At 38.2% G+C, this 20,317-nt stretch overlaps 1 protein-coding gene across 1 annotated transcript in view; it reads right to left on the bottom strand.

Moving 5' to 3' along the window:
• Window positions 1–20,317, bottom strand: part of LOC150099034 (acidic leucine-rich nuclear phosphoprotein 32 family member A-like) — a 140,075-nt gene that overhangs the window by 73,179 nt on the left and 46,579 nt on the right. The window contains exon 2 of the mRNA XM_090404744.1: window positions 5,272–5,415. Coding sequence (XP_090260870.1) covers window positions 5,272–5,415 — 144 coding nt within the window. The remainder of the gene's footprint in view (window positions 1–5,271; window positions 5,416–20,317) is intronic.

The following is a 20,317-nucleotide window of genomic DNA, read 5'->3' as shown; positions in this document are numbered from 1 at the left end:
CTCAAAGGTCATAAAATACCAATAGAGAGAATGTCATTTTAGGAAGATTGAGCACAGGTATCCATGCTAACTCTTTACCAGGGTAGTCATGGCAACTGAAAATGAATGTTGAAAGTTTATTTTTCACTTGGTTAGACTATAATAAATTTAGTTGCAAAAGGTGGAGCAAGCTAACAATCACTCCTATCTCGGTATCTCCCATAATGCAAAACACATCTTGCAGATATGTATAATGTTATGCATTAAGGGAAGGGCCACTACCTAGACTAGTTTCGACCTTTATTGAGGTCGCTTCAGTTGGGCCTGGATCCCACTTGGATTGCACCTAATTTGTGATTGTGTTGGATTGCACCTAAGTCTACAACATACCAGATGTTTACTAGACAGTGCTTTAACTGGCTCAGATTTGACAGAAGAGGATTGGCTGCTGGATGTGTTTTCCTAACATTTCCCATACATTCTCAATGGAGTTTAGATCCTAACTTTGTGGAGGCCAGAAAAGATTGTGAAGTTGCCATCATACTTACTGATCCACTGCTGAACAATTTTTATATGATGGAAGGCAGCATTGAACAATATCTGGGAACTAATTCTGTACCAACAAAACTTGCCCCATTCCATGACCTGGGTTCACTGCTTCATGGGGTTCCCATTCCCACTGACCTCTCTGCCAACTGTTGGTACAGAACAAAGTGTACCGTGACACCATTATAAACTAACTTTCAAGTTCTTTGCAGAAATCAGTAGTTTCTATATAGGCATGTAACTACTAATACTGATCATCTTCAACTCCGTGCACATAGTTTGATGAGACATGGATTGGAAACAGCCTTCATTAAATGTTGCAGTCAATTGCTGCACACAAAGTTCTGTTTATCCATACAACCCTTCTCATATAACAGCAATCTCATTTCAGACAGTCTGTGGACCACAATTATGCCTCTTAGACAAGCAAAGTAATTTATTTTTCCACCGATTAAACACTTGGGATGTCTTACCTTTTGAGAAACCAGTCAGCTCTGCTATTTTCAAAATTGTGACTCCAACTAGACAGGCACTCTCAATAAATCCTTTATCAAACTCCAAAGTTTTCCCCCATTATAATCAACACTACTGACAATCACTGAAAAGCAGCATTCTTAAATAGTTGCTTAAAACACATGGCGAAGCGCATGATCAAATATTTTGCAAGTACACTGCATAAGTGATATTTACTTACATCTGTTTCAAGGTTTCTAATTCAGTGGTCTGTATGCATATATTTCCAGTGAGCTTTCACAATCACATAACATTATGAAATACTTGGAACTAGATTTAAGAAATACATTAGGATTTTTCCATTTGGATCACAATTCACTGAAGCATCAAATCAAAGAAAACAAGTGAATCAAAAGTAAAACTATACATCGTTTATTTAAAAAAAAAAAAAACTTGATTTACTGCCACAAGGAGAGCAAAGCCATATCACACCATTACAAAGGTTAAAGCAGCACACAAGATAGTAATGTATAGATAAATATCTAATGCACAAGAAAACTACTAGAAGTGTGCTTATAACACGGTAGTAAGTAATTATTTTTTTGGAAATAAAATATACTAAAATACTAATTAAAAAAACTAATACTTTTCTATATTTTGGGAACTTTAGATTGCCATCATCAGGGATCCCAAAACAATATGTGCATGCAGGCACTAATAGTGGGCAAATGAGGCTGAGGAAAGGCAACGAAAGATGGGCCTAGGGTCCCAAATGACTCCCCTAGTGCGATAAATTGGGTAGTCTTGGCTGCTGGGCTGAAGATCTGAGTATTAATGCTTCCCAAATTTGGGACAGTCTCATGCATGCAAATTTGTTGAAGTCTGGAAAGTTTTTCAGGGCTGAGGCAGATATGAGGAACAGTCTTTCATATTTGTATTTGCTGTGGTGTAATAGAGTGGCCTTCTATCATATCCTGTGATAGTTATCCAAAGCATGGTCAACAAGTCCTGAGTGGCTGTACTGGAACTACTACACTGCAGCAAATACAGTCTGAAGAAATTCAATAAACAGTATTGTAGTCTTCAATAGATGCAGCATTAGTTAATGCACTTGTCATAGAAGCAACATGGCAATTAATGAAAAGTAGCTATTTTCACTTCATGAATCTGATTTAACAACCAAAGTCTTACATGCCAGATGTGATGTGCTCCAGATGAATGAAAAATCCAATTTTATTTTACAAGAAGCTGGAGTAAATAAACTGCGCTCTCTTGCAACACTAAAAAGGTTATTCTGTTAACATTGGGTTCTTTTCACCAATTCATTTACCAAAGCAGATGTTTTTAAAATATTCTCTCTGTAGAGCGTACTAATAGATCTAAATATTGAAACTTAAGTGAACAACATAACCTTTTTAAACTGTTGCAGGAAAGCACAGTTGATTCAAACCTGCTATACCTTATGTTTTCAATGTCTCTTTTTATTGCTGATTTTCATGCCAAATTTATGACGGTAGTTATTCAACTGTTAAGGTAATCCAACACACTCATACTGGATTTAAGAGTATAACATCTCCATAAAGTGGAGCAGAGATCAACATCAACTTTCCTCTGTTAAAGAGGAAAGTTGATGTTGATGTGCACCCTTGTCTCACGCCTGGTTTAGAAAACTATTTTCTAGTATCGCCTTAAATTCTCACAGCTGACTAAACTCAAATATAGACTACGTATGCATTGCCTGATATATGATGTCCCATTTTCACCAAATAAGTATAATGTTCTGAGCAGTTTTTCTCTCTCAACTTTTTTCACATGCCTTTTCCTGAGTCACAAAACTTAAATACAGATCCTTGTTATATTCCCATGAATTTTCAAACTCAACTGTCATTAGCTGAACATAGCTGTTTTAACTATTGTTACATCAAGACTTATGCACATTCTGTTGGAACCCATTTGTAATGGTAAGGTCATGAGCAAACATCAAGCCTTTTAAGATAACGTGGATGAAAGAACGTTTCTAATTAACTTGAATACATTTACCATTCTGTTACATAAAGAAATTGTTTTCTTTTTTTTTCCCATTACATTTGCACTTTCATGAATTTACAGTTGCACTTTCATGAAATTTCTCTCTCCTACTGGAACTGTCAATAAGACAAAATTATCTATTTTGAAATCTGGCCACATTGTACCTGAGAGCACTTCCTATTCCAGAAGATTATCCCCATTTAGGGTCATACTACAGCAGCTATTTCTGATCAAGTGTCAATAGTATTGTTTAGAAGGAATGTCCATTTTATTTTTCTTTGCATCAGGACTAGTCCTAGACATTGCAAAGCTGCAAGAACAGAGAATGAAGACAGTCATCAGATTAACGTGTTCAACTGGCTTATTTCTCAGAAAAATAATTGTGTTATTTCACTGCATCTCAGTAACAAGTTATGTGAGAATGGTACATAATTCCTGTGATAGCTTCACCTTCCCTCCATCAATGTTCTTATAATGTAACAGAAATAAATGAATCTAAGATTTATATAAAGGATTATACAAGATTTATAAAAAAGCAGAAAAAGAACAACTTTTGGAACCATTAAAAACATTATTTGAAAGGATCTACAAAAACAAAGCAGTACCTACTGATTGGACCAAATCAGTCATAACTCCTATATACAAAAAATGAGATAAAACAGAATGCAATAATTACAGAGGCATTAGCATCCTCAGTATTCCAAGTAAGGTTTTTATGAAAGTACTACAAAAACAAATTAAGCCATATATAGAACTGGCACTAGGAGAAGAACAAGCCGGTTTCAGACCAGGGCGAAGCACAATTGATTAATTATTCACCTTAAGACAGCTAACAGAAAAGACACTAGAGTACAACCAAAGTTGCTACATAAATTTCATAGACTTTCGTCAGGCATTTCATTCAATCCGTAGAAGAGAACTAGGGAAGAATTTGGAATTCCCAACAAAATAAGAATCATAAAGATCTGTATGAGAAATCTGAAAGTGCAGTACAAATGGAGGACACCTTAACCAACTGGTTCCACACAGAGAGCAGAGTAAGACAGGGATGCAATCTGTCACAAGACCTGTTCAATCTTACACTGGAAGAAGCAACCAATAAGGCTTTAAACAATGAGGACTCCTGAATCAAAATATATGGGAAAAATGTGACAAATTTAAAATTTGCAGACGACATTGCATTACTTGCAAGCACAGAAGAAAATCTACAGAGAATTTCTGATAAAATAAAGGAGGAGTGTATAAAATCTGGATTAAACATAAATACAGACAAAACAAAAATTATGCAAATAGGTAAAATAAGCACCAATCTGAAAATTGAAATTGATAGCAAGTAGAAGAGAATCCAGAGCAGGTAGAAAACATCATCTACCTTGGAGGAGTTATTGAGTACAATGGTGAAATTATAAAAGATATAAACAGACGAATCAGTCAAGCAACCCAAACTTTTGGACAACTTAATAAAATATGGAAGGCAAGAGACATCAAACAAGTAACAAAAGTAAGAATCTATGAAACAATGGTCCTCCCAATACTCCTCTATAGGAGTGAATGCTGGGATCTCAAAAAGGCTGAAGAGAAAAAATTATTAGTTACTGAAATTGGTTGGCTAAGAAGATTATTTGGAGTACGGAAACGACTAAAACAAGAAATAACAATAAGAGACAAAATCCAAGAAAAAAAAACGGTGATGGTTTGGCCATGTGACCAGAAAGGCTACCATCTGAAGTCCTGAATATAACGATGGAAGGTAAAAGATCCAAACGTCGGCCCAGAATTAGATTAGTTACTGAAATGGGTTGGCTAAGAAGATTATTTGGAGTATGGAAATGACCAAAACAAGAAATAACAATAAGAGACAAAATCCAAGAAAAAAAAACTGTGATGGTTTGGCCATGTGACCAGAAAGACTACCATCTAAAATCCTGAATATAACGATGGAAGGTAAAAGATCCAAAGGTCGGCCCAGAATTAGATGGATAGACAAAATAAAAGAGGACCTGAAAACCAAATCACAACAAGCGACACCAAACTGGACAGACAGAAGTGGAAAGAGTTCATTCGGCCTCATCGTCATCCACATGGATGATGAAAGAGAGAAGATTTATATAATTACCAAACAATTTGTGGGATTTACAATATATATAGCAAAGATTGCTTCTACTTTAGATATTTTAATACATAGAAGTATCAAAATTTCTTTAAAGTTTCATTAAAAGCTTTTGCAAAGATAACATTAATGAAAAAAATATAATGAAGTCTTACTTTTTTCAAGTCTGGAAGTTTTGGAAATCCTTTCAAACTTGTCAAGCCGACATTTATAAGACTCAAAGACTCCAAATTAACAAATTCATCTGTGAGACCAACAATAGCTGTACTTCTGCAATTGTCCAAGTTTAACTCTGTTATCTATGAAATAAATACCAATAAACCATTTACCAATGAGGTATGTATATGAATGTATGCACAATAAGGCATCAAAAAGTCAAAATATCTTAACATAAAATGTCACAATCTAATTTAAAATAAATATTTACTGGAGTCTGATGTTCCATGTTGGTCTCTAGATTCTGTAATCAATAAAAATTACAAATAAATCCTTAACCCAGCAGTAGTAAGGTGTGGTGTCACAGACTCCAAGGATTTTAAATGGACTAACTTTTTAACAATGCATGGCAGCGAGTCATGCCTCGAGTCATGACTACTCGACGTCATAGACGACAGGCTGTTGCACCCAAGCCAGTTTGGTGTGGGATCCCACCTTACTACTTTGTTACAATTTCCCACCTTACTAATGCCGGATTAACCATACCAATACATTACAATTTTACTTTTTTTTTGTGGTAAAATAGAAAATGCTTTTCTTTTTTTTATAAGATAAATAAAATATATAAATAAAATAAAAAAAGCAAACTGTTATATACAGTGCTCCAGAAATCCACAGCTTGAATGTATCCAGATTAAAGCATTTCCTCTAATTCTGATATCATGTACTGTTTGTATTAATTTTCTGATCTAAACATGATCAAAAGCAGCAGACATATCTAGGAATATGGCAGTTGTCTTTTTTGTTCTAGAAGTATTTTGATATATATCTGAATTATGTCTGGGTTTCTTGTAAAATATTTTCATCTCTAATAATGTATTCCTCCAATAATCCAACTGCATCTCAACCTCATGAGGAAGTAAAGAGGTGATGCATGTCAAAAATACTTCTGAAAAGGCAGTCCTAAGTATGGTCTTTCCAGAAGCTTACATCAATATACCTGCCCAACACAATAGGTATCTGAATGGGTTAACATCTCTCCAGAGAATGTTAAACTAGATTGAGCAAAGAAATTAACATTAAGAAGCCTGATTGACTATACTTAACTGAACAGAAACAAAATAAGGAAAGCTAAACTAGAAGAGGAAATAATTAGAAGTGGCATTTGGAATGTAAACTCACAGGAAAAGTAATGAATTTGAAAATTATATCAAAATGTGTGCAGTATCACATGCACAAAAAGAGTGAGGGGGACCAAGGAATAAAGTGGAGTAGAAAAATAACAACTAAGAGGAGTTGTCACAATAATTATAATCAATAACACCATGTACCAAGCAGAATACTGGATTTCATACTATTTAATAATACATTTACAGGTTAGGTACTGATAAGTAAATATAGTATTATACTTGGGGAACAGTGAACAAGGAAAGAAAGGAGTAAATAGCAATCACAAAAATAAGCTTTTTGATTGGCAACTTCAAGTACAGCAATCCAATGTTTATTCGACCCTTCAATTACCCAAGCTTGCTGTTCGGATAACTGAAGTATTATTACACGGTGTTCTACAGAAACACCTGCGGATATAACGGTCAGTTAATTAAAGGGTGTCAATGTCTTGAAGGTCAGATGAATGGCAGATTCTGTAGCTATAGGAGTAAATTTCAAGAAGGGGAATTGGACAATGAACCTTATTTGTGCCAAAGTCCTACCCAAAAGGTTTTATGACAGAAGTGGAGGAATTTCAGATTAGAGAAAGCATCTAGCAAAGAAATCAGCAAACCTGGTCCTTGGAGAGCTTGACAGCAAGATAGGAAATGAATTCCAGGCATACAGAAATGTTTTGAGAAGATTTGGAGAAAGGAGAAAAGCTAATAATAATGGTAAATGTTTGCTGGATCTCTGTTTGGGACAAACTACTCATCAATAACACCATGTTCCAAAATAAAGCTGTGCACTAATTCACATGGTGAGAAAACAACAAAGTAAATTATAACTATTATTATTGACAGCAATATCTTCACAATGGTTCAAGGATGCAAGAGTATCCTGAACCACTGTTCAAGAGTATACAGGGGATTTGAAATATGAAGTGATCATTTAGCATTTAGCATTAAGCATATATAAAAATGAATCATTGAAAAAAGTTTCACAAGAATTAAAAGTTCAGCTTTTACAGGTGAACTGTTGACTTAAATATTATTCAAGAAAAAATGAGTTTAAGAATGAGACAAACTTGCTAAAGTTCAAGCATTGAAAGTTCAATTGCAACAGAAGCATCTTATCAAGTAAGTGACCACATTGCACTTCATGGCAAAGCTCACACAATCAGAGAAACACTTATATGCATTGTGTTTAAAATTTACAAGCATATTAAACAGTCTGCTCAAAAAATTGATGCAGTACAATTATTAAATAATACTGTTGCAGTCTGTATGAAAAATCTTTTTGATGACATAGGAAATGAGCTGGTTTATCAACTGAAACTTTGTAGTTGTGTAATCAATACAGATGAATCCACTGACATTTCATTATTTCCTGTGCTACTACTATCTGTCTGATATAGATTTAATAATACTATTGAAGACCTGCTCTTATGTGAATCTCTGCAAAGCAACACCACTGGGAAAGAGATATTCAATTATATCAGCAAATTTATCACAATGCATGAAATTAGTTGAGGAATGTGTATTGATATGTGTACTGATGGTGCTCTGCCAATGGTCAGAAACATGTAAGCAATTGTGACACAAATCTGGAATGTGGCACCACAAAGCAGTAACAGTCATTGTTACTGCTTTGTGGTGCCATAGACAAGCTGTGGCAGCTAAAGAAATACCAACACATTTAAAAATTGTGCTGGATGAAGCTTAAATTTATTGTCATATCTCAACCACTTTAATCCAATTTATATAAAAAATTTTATGATAAAATGGGTAGTCAACACAAAGCACTTCTTTTACATGCTGAAGTAAAGTGGCTATCCAGAACCAAATTATTTTTGAGACTTTTTTGAATCAGTATTGAACTACAGGTATTCTTCACTTCTGGTAACTCAGGACAAAATTTTATCAACAGTTTGACAAAGGAGACTTCCATATCTTTAGTTTAAATTTAAAAAAAACATTCACAACTATGTTGCCTACAATGGAAGAATATAACAAATTTTAGCATAATGAATAAAATTTCATCCTTTAGAAACTGGAATTCTGGATATCTTTGGTAGAACTAAATAACTGATTGTTTCCCCATATAACGACTTTTTTTGATACAAATAAATTCTACAATCCATTAAGTTTCCACACAATTTTACAACACTTACATGACTTGCAGCCATCTTTATTAAATATTTTCAAAAAACCACTGATAATTTCGGGTTCAAAATCCATTGATAATTAAAGCCCAACCAGTCAGCTTCACTAAGCAGGATTATGAAAGCCTAATTTGATTTAAAACAAAAATTAAGAAACTCCCACTAAGTAATTTTCGGAGTAGCCTAATACAACAGCAAGTACCTCACAATGCGGCTAAATGTGCAATTCAAATATTATTTCCTTGTGCTACAACTTATTTGAGCAAGACTGACCTTCTTATATACTGAAACAAAAACTATGTTTAATGCCTTGAACCAACTTTTCCAATGCTCTAACTACTTGACTTAGAGCCACTATTATGTAACTACATAATCTCTTTCTACTCACTTCAAATTCTGCAAGATCAAGACAGATTAAACAATCTTGTCTGAGGCACCCTTGCATATTTCAAAGTACAATGAAGGCCAACATGCTGCAACAATGTACAAGAGAAATGGTAATCATGCTGGTATATTCACATTGATATTTCTTAATGTGCTGAGCACCTCCAGTTTTCTCCAATCTCCTAATTTTCAGTCTGTCACAACAAATGCAAAGTCACCACCTGGATACACACTTGCAAAGTGTCCACTGAGCTCTATTTCATCTGCTTCCATCATTTCCTATCATAGAAGATATGCTTTCATAATCATTCTTCCACATATACATTACATTAGAAAGGATTTACTTTGGCATGGATTTAGCCAGCCTGGTTGGCCGAGTAGTTAGCGTGTTCGCTCTCCAGCCAAGAGGCTGAGGTTTCGAATCCCACCGTGGGTATGGATGTTTGTGATTGTCCTAAAAACTTTGTGTGGAAAGGGAATCTGCAACCCTACCACTTATTCTAGCAGAAGACATCTTTGCCAAAACCATGTGAGGTATGGCAGTGACCATAGGGCATCTATAGACGTCAAATGTGAAATTTTTTTTTTTTTGCTTAGCTAATTTTCTCCTGAACTTTTTTTTTTTTTTTAAATTCTACACACATACAAAAGGTACAAGAACCTAAAGCAAATCAGCAGTGTGTGACGTGCAAATCAGCATTGAGAAAGAAATCTATTGACATCCTTAAAGAGCTGTAAGTTGAGATTGCTGGGAAAGAGATCATGAGGAAGGCTGTTCCAGAGGTCAGAGGTAGATGGAATAAATAACGGAGAGGAGAAGCAAGTTCAATAAGATCGCAGTTGTACGGTAAAGGGATGTTGGACAGCACTTACTCTTGTTCCAACAGGACTAAGTGCAAACGAAGGAATGATGTTTGCCAATTAACAGTAGAAGACACAGTTGAAACATTGAATCTGTGAGATAGAGGTTGATGCAAGTGTGAGGAGAAGGGCCAATTTATGAGCCAAATTGCTATCGTTCAGAACATTAGAATAATGAGTGATCAAATCATTGTCGTTTGGGATTACTGCTTGAAATTTAATATAGCTTGTCTTTGTATATATGTGTATACTCCAGATTTGTGTATTACACCTTAATAAAAGGTCGAAACATCAGAAAATTAAAGTAATTATTCCTAACACAGTTATAGTCATCATAATTTTATTGAAATGAATTTAAGATGAATAGGTTATCCTTGCTTCACTGAAGGATGATATGAAGTCAGTATTTAAGGTACCAGTTACAGACCTTGATGTAAGAGACGTCTGAGAACTACATGGTTTGTCAAAGAAGTAGGATGAGTGAGAGTGCTATCATTGGAAAAGCTATGGATAGTATTTGTAGTGATTGAGAGGTCATTTATGTATAAGGAGAAAGAGGACAGGTAAGTGAACGGACACAGGGATACTCCCTGCATTGGTGGCAAAGCTCAAAGAGAGGGTGCTGTACACCATGACAGCGTAGACCAAAGGAAGGCAGTTTGCAAAGCAGGGAGCCTTGATGCCAAACATGATCAAAAGACTTGGAAATGTCAAGTTCAGCAGCACACATTTCTCCAGAAAATTCTATGGTACATGTCTGATGGCAAGTGATGTAGGTTAAAATATCAGTAGTACATCCAGACTGGATTCTGTCGTTTGAGATGCACTTGTTAACTAATGAGCTTCTAGGTAGCAAAGTGACCACTGATAACTTTTTCCATTATTTTGGAGAGGGCATGTTATAAAATTGTTAGCAGGCTTTTTTCTCCCTTTTTTTTTGAAATGGGTTAGATATGTTTCCATGAGATAGGTGTCAGCAAGCACGAAAGACTGTAGAGACAGTAGAGGACAGGTGCTAGCTCTGGAGCACAACAATTGAGTACAATAAGGGAGATGTCATGGAGATCGGATGACGTTACAGTGTTCAGGTTAATATTCTTCTTACATCTTTCTGATGAAAGACCACAGGAAGCATATGGTGTTCAGTTGTTGCTATGGAAGGAAGTGATTTGCATTTGCTGTCTATGCAGAAGTTAGAAGAAAAGAGTGATGCTAAGAGGTTGGCTTTTTCTTTGGGTGAGGTAATAGGAGAGAGAGAGAGAGAGAGAAAAAAAAAGAAAGATGAGAGCACAGGTAAGCAGAAGTTCTGTCTGGTGGCTTTTGCAAGAGACCAGAAGTCATGGCTCTCATTTGGAGAAGACAGGTTTTATGCTAGTAGCTTTTATGAAGTTGGATTTGGTGATAGTTGATTTACATTTATTGTATGCTTCTGCATTATGAAGCTTGGGCTCTTCATGCAAGTCACCTACGATAAGCTGAGTTTTTTCTTCGACTGCTTTCATACATCTTTTGTTCAACTGGGGCTTGGAAAATGGATTGGAATTTTGGATGAAATGAGGGATAAATGCCTTCATACCACTGAGGATGATTTCTGTGACATTCTCTCAATGGAAGCATCTGGGTCAGAAGAGCAGAAGCAACTAGAAAGAAGAGTAGCAGTAATAAAGATCATTCCACTTTGTACCCTTTTAGTGACAGAGGACGCTAGATTGCATGTGGTCAGAGGGAATTCTGATAGACTGAAAACTCGCACCAGATTGTAATCTGAGTGGCCAACTGGAAAGGCAACTTCAGTGTGTCTAGAAGGAAAACTAGTTAAAAAAAATCGGATTATCTGCAATTTGGATAAGTAGCTGCAAATTTGCATCTAATCAGTGTTTATAAGAACAACGTCCACATGTCCAGCTTGATCTATAGTGTTGGAGAAGGGAAGCCAGTTGGGTTTGTGAACATTCAGGTCACAGTTAAGATGACCAACTGTTTGTGTAGCTGTAGATGGTCAAATTTCATAAAGTGAAAGTGTCATTTTCCATGTTTGGAAACCAGTAAATGTAGCAGATGAATTTTACTAAGTTGGACAAGGAAAACTTCAGCAAAAAGTTCAAAAGTAGGGGATTCTAAATTTCTCATTGTCTGGCAGGCAATGTTAGAGTACACAAAGGCACAGATGCCATCTTTGTGGCAAAATGAATCATGAAGAATATAATTTGAGCATCGAAAGTAACATGTGGTTGATGTAGCTGTAATTTGAATTTAAGAAGAGGTGATCTGGTTTGAATATATAAGTGGCGATGAACGTTGTTTATGCCACAGATATTTAAGTGGATATGGAAATATTTTTTTTTTTTTTTTTTTTTTGGTAGGGATCCTGGTATGTCTGGAATATTGTGTTTAATTTCAATGAATTGGTTATTGAATGAAATTTATGTTTACAGTGTTGCCACCACAGTCTTCATTTTTCATTTGTAATTAGATGAAAAGAAAAAATGGGAACATGTAGTGGGGAGAGAGAGAGAGTGTTGTGAACATGACATCCATACAGAAAATGCAAAGTCAGTGTTTGCCTTCCATGGCCTCAATCGCCATCAGAACACTCCCATATACCACTACTCTCCCTTATGTCACCTAGCAGAGTATATGGCAGTGGGATTATGTGCCTGTTTTCTAGGTAGACTCCTTACTTGCTACTGATTGGTTTTGGGGGGGGGGGGGGATGTGTTACCACTGTTTTAACTGCTATACTCTCAAAATGGAGAAGTACACTTGAAGGTATCACTTGCACTGCATGGGAGACTAAGAATAGATGCTGGAACCCCTGATCTGGAAGCCAAACATGGCATTTGGCTTCCAAATTGCACCACACAATTGGTGCTGCTATAGACCAGGTGATGGAATAGATGGTGGGGATAGTATGCATAGGCAAATAGAAGAAATGAGTGGAAGGAGGGTAATTATTATGGGGATTTCAATTATGGTAACTGACTGGAAGGAGAAGAGAGCACATGGGAGGAAGGAATTGGATTTTAGGCTGCTATTAAGGGACGACTATTTGCGACAGCATGTAATGGAAAATACTAGGGGGCAGAGAGTGCTTGACCTAGTAATCGCATCAGAGAATGCGGCTGTAACGAACATGACCATGTTGCAACCAATTGGTGAGAGTGATCATAGGGTCATAACTTGGGAGGTGGCTAAAGGAGTGGAATTTACAATTAAGACAGGGTACATGTGGAATTACCAGGCTGGTAAGTATGACAAGCTTAGGAGTATGCTTGGCTCAGTGCCATGGCATGTAAAACTGTTGATAGTCCATGGGAGGAGGTTAAGAAGTGTTTGCAGGAGGCAATGGTTGACTGGTTATCAAGAGTCTGAATAATAAATCAAGTAGGGGTTACTTAAGAATAAAGAGCTAATAAGCTTCATTTCGGCAATGAAAACATTACTTAAATTAAGGGGATATTAAATCCCACATAGTTTGAAAACCAAATAAGAAACTCAAAGATTGGAATCGGAGAGTTTCTTGCCGAATATAGTAAACTACAAAGTATCGGCGACACTAGCGTTAGCCAATGCAAGTGATCCTAGTAGGTAGTACAACACCGGAAGACTCGTTGCAAAGGTGGGGGAAGTTCAGATCGCTATTCTTAGGTATTTTCCATAATGTAAAAACACATTTCGTAGGAAATGTATGCTGTTATTACATTATGGAGGGAGGTCACTACCCAGACCGGTTTCAGCCTTTTTTGAGGCTTCATCAGTGAGTAGCTAGACCTAATACCAAAGTGTATAGCGAAAAGAACTTATATACTCTGCGAACGAGTTTTCCAAACAGGTGCAACTTAATACCAAAGTGTACACTTTGGTATTAGGTCTAGCTACTCACTGATGAAGCCTCAAAAAAGGCTGAAACCGGTCTGGGTAATGACCTCCCTCCATAATGTAATAACAGCATACATTTCCTAGGAAATGTGTTTTTACATTATGGAAAATACCTAAGAATACCGATCTGAACTTCCCCCACCTTTGCAACGAGTCGTCCGGTATTATACTACGTTCTAGAATCACTTGCATTGGCTAATGCTAGTGTCGCCGATACTTTATAGTTTACTATATTCGGCAAGAAACTCTCTGATTCCAATCTTTGAGTTTCTTATTCGGTTTTAAAACTATATGGGATTTAATATCCCCTTAATTTAAGTAATGTTTTCATTGCCGACATGAAGCTTATTAGCTCTTTATTCTTAAGTAACTTAATGGTTGCACCTGTTTGGAAAATTCGTTCGCAGAGTATATAAGTTCTTTTCGCTATACACTTTGGTATTAGGTCTAGCTACTCACTGATGAAGCCTCAAAAAAGGCTGAAACCGGTCTGGGTAGTGACCTCCCTCCATAATGTAATAACAGCATACATTCCCTAGGAAATGTGTTTTTACATTATGGAAAATACCTAAGAATAGCGATCTGAACTTCCCCCACCTTTGCAACGAGTCGGCCGGTATTGTACTGTACTAGGATCACTTGCATTGGCTAACGTTAGTGTCGCCGATACTTTATAGTTTACTATATTCGGCAAGAAACTCTGATTCCAATCTTTGAGTTTTTCATTCGGTTTTAAAACTATGTGGGATTTAATATCCCCTTAATTTAAGTAGGGGTTAATTGGATGAATAACACCATTAAGCTTGAGCTGCAAAAAAGAAACAATTGTGGAGGGAATTTAAGGAGAAAGGTGACATGCAGGTGCAGGAAGAGTATAAAGCTCAGGCCAGGATGGTAACAAGGGTGGTAAGAAAAGCAAAAGCAGATTATGAAAGAACATTGGCCATGCAGGCTAAAGACAATCCCAAATATTTTTTCAATATGTTGAAAGCAAAAGAAAAAATGTTCATGGCATAATGATTTTCAAAAATGCTGATGGTAGGGAGGTAACCGAATCAGTTGATATAGTAGAATTACTGAGTGAGCACTTTGCAAGAGTATATCATCCTGGTAGTGACATTGCAGAAATGTAAGAACCAACAGCCTATACTGGAATTGTAGTGAATGTAGTGGAGGTAAATAATCTATTACAGAACATCAATGTCAATACATCTGTGGGATTGGATGGTATATCAGCTCGTGTCGTACGAGAAGCGGCTAAAGAATTGTCAGTGCCCTTGACCATTTTGTTTAATTTGAGCCTTGGGTCTATGTCAGTCCCAAGGGGGTGAAAAGAGGGGAAAATTCCAAGGCTGCTGTTGAAAATTACTGGCTGATCAGAATAACAGGATTCGTTATCAAGGTCTTGGAGAAAATAGTCAAGAGGAAAATACAAGATTGGATAGAAGAAACTGGGATACTGTATCAGGGACAGCATGGTTTTGTGAAGGGTAGGTCATGCCTCAGTAACTTGCTCATGTATTATAACATAGTCATGACTGAACTGGATAAAAGTTAATGGGTTTACAGTGATTCTACTGGACCTTGCTGAGGCCTTTGACAGGATACCACATGGAATTCTAATCAGTAAAATGCAGCATAGCATATAGGGATGGATATAGGGTTGGTGAGATGAATAAGAGAGTGGTCGATTGAGAGGTATCAGAGAGTGGTTTATTCAGAAGTGGAGTCCAAAAGACGGCCTGTGACTAGCGATGTGCCACAAGAATCTGTTCTTGGACCACTGCTGTTTAATTTGTTCATTAACGATATACGAAAGGATCTGAGATTAACAGTTCATTTGTTCGCGGATGATGCAAAGTTGGGTAGGGCAATAGTGAATGCAGATGATGTCAAAATTTGCAGGATGATTTGGATAGATTGGAGGTCAGGGCTAAGGAGAATGGATGGATGTCAATTTAATGTGGCAAATGTAGGGTTATACATTTTGGGGTGAAAAGATTAGCAGCAGCTACATTGGTGGAACTACTCCAGGATATTGATGAGGCCAGAGATTTGGGAGTGTTGGTGGATAAGGAGTTGAAGTTTAGGGGGCACATTGCAAAAGTGGCCAAATCGGTTCATCAAATCACTTGGTTGTTGAAAAATACCTTGACGAGCAGAGACAAGTGTGTTATTGTTCCTCTGTATCGAGCCTTGATAAGACCCCATCTTGACTACTATGCCCAGATTTGGTCACCTAGGTTTCTTATTGATGAGGAGGAGGCCGAGAGGATCCAGAGGCAAGTGATCAAGATGATAGCAGGTCTGTGGAATTAACCTTATGAGAACAGGTTGAGGATTTGTGGGTTGCAGCAATTGGTTGATACGCAGAGGAGGGGAGATATGATTGAGACATTCAAATTACTGAAGGGTTTCTATAGGATTAATTCAGAGGATATTTTTGAGAACAGGGCTGGTGGTGGGAGGACTAGCGGTCATCCATGGAAGCTGGGCAAGAATGTGGTTAGTAAGGGTGTTAGGGCTGGGTTCTTTACTTTTAGAGTGGAATAAGCTGCTAGAGTCTGTAGTAGGTGCTGTAACCTCAAGGGCTCACTTTAGTGAGTACGGGCATGGCAAACCCGAGGTACCAGATGCTGGACCATACTTCATGTAATATATATCTGTTATATTATTCTGTAGACTGGTCCATCCTCTTCTTTCTCCTCTCCTTGCTCCTTCCCCCTGATGCTATTAGCGTATTCGAGGGCTAGGGGCAAGTCTTTCCTATCTTGCTAAGTCGTTTCGTCTTATACAGCCACCGAAAGAGGCAAGCTAACCTCAATAGGTGCCGGTCCCAAGCCCGGATAATTGCGAGGGTTGTGTCAGGAAGGGCATCCGGTCGGAAAACTTCAATGCCAGCTCAAACTATGATAAGAGTCAAAGAGAAAATGATATAAGGGCTAGGGCGTACTCCTTAAGCGACGCGTAGCCACATCGCCCTACAGCTGTGAGAAGTGGACGAGGGCTACCATATCAATGTCAGGTGCGGTTAAAGAAGTGAGCCCAGCAGGTGGAGAGGATGTTGCAAGTGGGAACACTGAATGTTGGAAGCATGACTGGAAGGGGAAGAGAGGTGGCAGACATGATGAGGAAGAGGAAGTTGGACATTTTATGTGTGCAGGAGACAAGGTGGAAGGGAGGAAAGGCAAAGGAACTGAGAGATGGATATAAATTGGTCTACTTTGGAGCGAATAACAAGAGAAGAAATGGTGTAGGAATTGTGGTGTGTGGCAGAATGAAGGGTGAAGTACTGGAAGTGGGTAGAAGGAACGACAGGATCATGCAAATGAAATTGGGTCTTGGAGAAGAGTGGGTGGTCATATTATGTGTATATGCTCTGCAAGTTGGTTGTACAGCAGAGGAGAAAGATGAGTTCTGGAACGTGTCAGATGAAGAAATGAGGGAATTGGAAGAAAATTAGATGGTGACTGTCAGAGGAGACTTGAACGGGCACATAGGAAGACAGAATAGAGATTGTGAAAGGATACATGGTGGCCACGGAGTGGGAATTATGAACCAGGAAGGAGAGAGGGTTGTGGACTTTGCAGTAGCGTTTGATCTGGCAATTGTGAACTCGTTTTTCTACAAGAGGGAAGAACATTTGATAACATTTAGGAATGGTAACATCAGTTAACAAATTGACTACATTTTGACTCGAAGAAAACATCTTAAGGTTGTGACAAATTATAAAGTAATTCCAACAGATCAAGTAGCACAGCAACACCGACTGTTGTGCGCAGACTTTCAAATAAGATGAAGATAAGAATTTCTGGATGCCATGGAATGAAGACAATTAAGTGGTTTCGCTTAAAAGAGGAGAGTGTGAGGAATCGTTTTAGGGAGAGGGTGTTAGAGAGGATTTCGGATGGACTGGAAAGTGTACAGGATTGGTGGAAACATAATTCAAAAGCAATCCTGAGCTGTGCAATCTAGGTGCTTGGTGAGACATCTGGAAAGATTAGCGAGCAGAAGGAGGGTTGGTGGTGGAATAATAATGTACAAGTGGCAGTGACAGCTAAGAGGAAGGCAAAGCAGAAGAGGGATGAGTCAAGAGTGGAAGAGGACAGAGAGAGAAAGCAAGATGGCAAGAGAGTTGTGGCACAGGCGAAGGTCATGGCATATCAAGATCTGTATGATCAATTAGAAACAAAAGGAAGGACAGAGAAATATTTACCAACTACCAAAATTTAGAAATAAAGCAGGAAAGGACATCTTACATGTGAGGCAGATCAAAGATGCTGAAGGAAGAGTATTATGGAGGGATGTGGACATAAGAAACAGATGGACTTCCATACTTTGAGGGACTTTTGAATGAGGAAAATGCATGGACTCACAGAGGAGATGGGCAGCCTTCTGAGGGGATGGTGCAGAACATCAGTAGAGTGGAAGTGACTGAGGCCATGAAGAGGATGAGGAATGGACAATCGGTGGGCCCTGACAGAATTCCAGTGGAGACATGGAAGGCACTGGGGGAAAGAGGGAATTGACCTGCTGTGAGACCTGTTCATGAAAGTTCGCCAACAGGAAAATATACCCGAGGAATGGAGGGAGAGTACTCTTGTCCCCCATCTACAAGGGGGAAGTGGATGCACAAGACTGTAAAAATTACAGAGGAATAAAGTTGATGTCCCACACTATGAAAATCCTAGAAAGTATGAGAAAGATGGTAGATTGAGGAAGGAGGTGGAGATTGCAAAGGAACAATTTGGCTTCATGCCTGGTAGATCAACAACAGATGCTATCTTTGGGTTACGGCAGATGATGGAAAAGTATCGAAAGAAACAAAGGGAGCTACATCTGGCATTTATTGATCTGGAGAAAGCATACGATAGAGTGCCAAGGCAAGAAGTCTGGAGGTGTCTGAGGAAGAAGAAGGTGCCGGAAAAATATATCAGGTTGCAGGAAATGTATAGAAATGTGAAGACAAGTGTTCGGACCTGTCTGGGACAGACAGAAAGTTTTCAAGTAACAGTTGGCTTGCATCAAGGGTCAACCCATTAAGTCCGTTTCTGTTTAATATTGTGATGGAGGTGGTAACAGAGGAGGTGAGAGAAGATATGCCTTGGACAATGTTGTATACAGATGATATCTTGCTGTGTGCAGATTCAAGAGAAGAAGCGGGAACTAAACGGGAAAGATGGAGAAAAGTACTGGAAGAGAGAGGTATGAGACTGAGCAGAAGTAACACAGAGTATGTGTTGCACAGTGGGCAGCAGACAGGAGACATCTGGAGCTGGAAGGAAATGTCATCAGGAATGTGAGAGACTTTAGATAACTTAGGTTCAACAGTGGAAGAAGATGGAGGAGCTGAGAAGGAAGTGGGATGCAGGATACCAGCAGGTTGGAGGAACTGGAGGGAGATGGCTGGAGTGTTATGCGATAAGAGGGTGCTGATCAATCTGAAAGGCAAAATCCATAGGACAGTAGTGAGGCCAGCTATCTATGCTATAGAAACTGTGGCCCTGAGGAAAAATAACATCAGCAGGATGGAAGTAGCAGAGATGAGAATGCTTAGGTTAATGTGCGGTGTGACCAGAAAGGATAGTCTGAGAAATGACTATGTCAGGAGAACAGTGAAAGTTACGAACTTAGGAGCGAAAATACAGCAGGCAAGGTTGAGATGGTTGGGTCATGTGATGAGGGGGAGGACGAATATGTGGGAAGAAGGGTCATGGAGATGGATGTGCAAGGAAGGCAGAAGCGTGGGTGGCCAAAGAAGAGATGGAGGGAGCTGTTAGAAGAGGACTTGAGGATGAAGAACTTGGATGTGGTGACAGCCCAAGACAGGAAAGTGTGGAGGAGATTCATTATAAACAGTGACCCCACTTAAGTGGGAAAAGCTGCAGAAGAAGAAGTCTGTAGTAGGTGCTGTGACAGTGAATGAGTTTAAGGCAAGGTATGATAGACACTGTGTGAATGTCGAATAGCTGTGATGGACATGATTTGGGGCCTCTCTCGATGAGTCTAGGGACTCCCTGGAGTTGTCCCTAATAATAATAATACTAGTCGCCCTTTTTTCAGGCTCTTTGTATTGCTAATGGCATTGCAGATCACTTTTTGCTTTATATTGTAATATATCCATTTAATTGTAATCTGGTTCGTTCTCCTGACCCTGCTTCTTTCAAACAATCCCCAACCACTTACCATGCATTACTGGCATTCTTTCCTTGTAGCTTTTTATGTCATGGCATCACTTCAAGCTGTTGCCTAAGTCGGTCACTATTACCAGTTTTGTAGTTCAACATAAACCCTTTCCTGAAATAAAATTGCACATGTTGAGCGATCTCCCAGAATGAAACTGCATGGTGACTTTTCTAATGATCAAAGGCATAGTGTGTCTACCATGGTTATGGATAGATCTTTAAATTTTATTACCAGATTGAACACACACTCAAATCCGTAGTCATTTCCATGCTATTTAAGATAATGATAATAAACTGCATTTCCATCTTGCCAAGTGCACTTTCTTCACTTTGATTTATATTCCCATAGTTGAAGACTGCCTTAATAACTGCACAGTCTGCACAGATTTGCTAATCAGAAGATGTGGATGAATGACATCACCC

This window comes from Typopeltis vanoorti, chromosome 15, assembly GCF_054136105.1.
Source record: "Typopeltis vanoorti isolate ZY-2024b chromosome 15, IOZ_Tvanoo_1.0, whole genome shotgun sequence".
In the NCBI taxonomy this organism is placed as follows: domain Eukaryota; kingdom Metazoa; phylum Arthropoda; class Arachnida; order Uropygi; family Thelyphonidae; genus Typopeltis; species Typopeltis vanoorti.
This window is presented reverse-complemented; position numbering and strand designations above follow the sequence as displayed.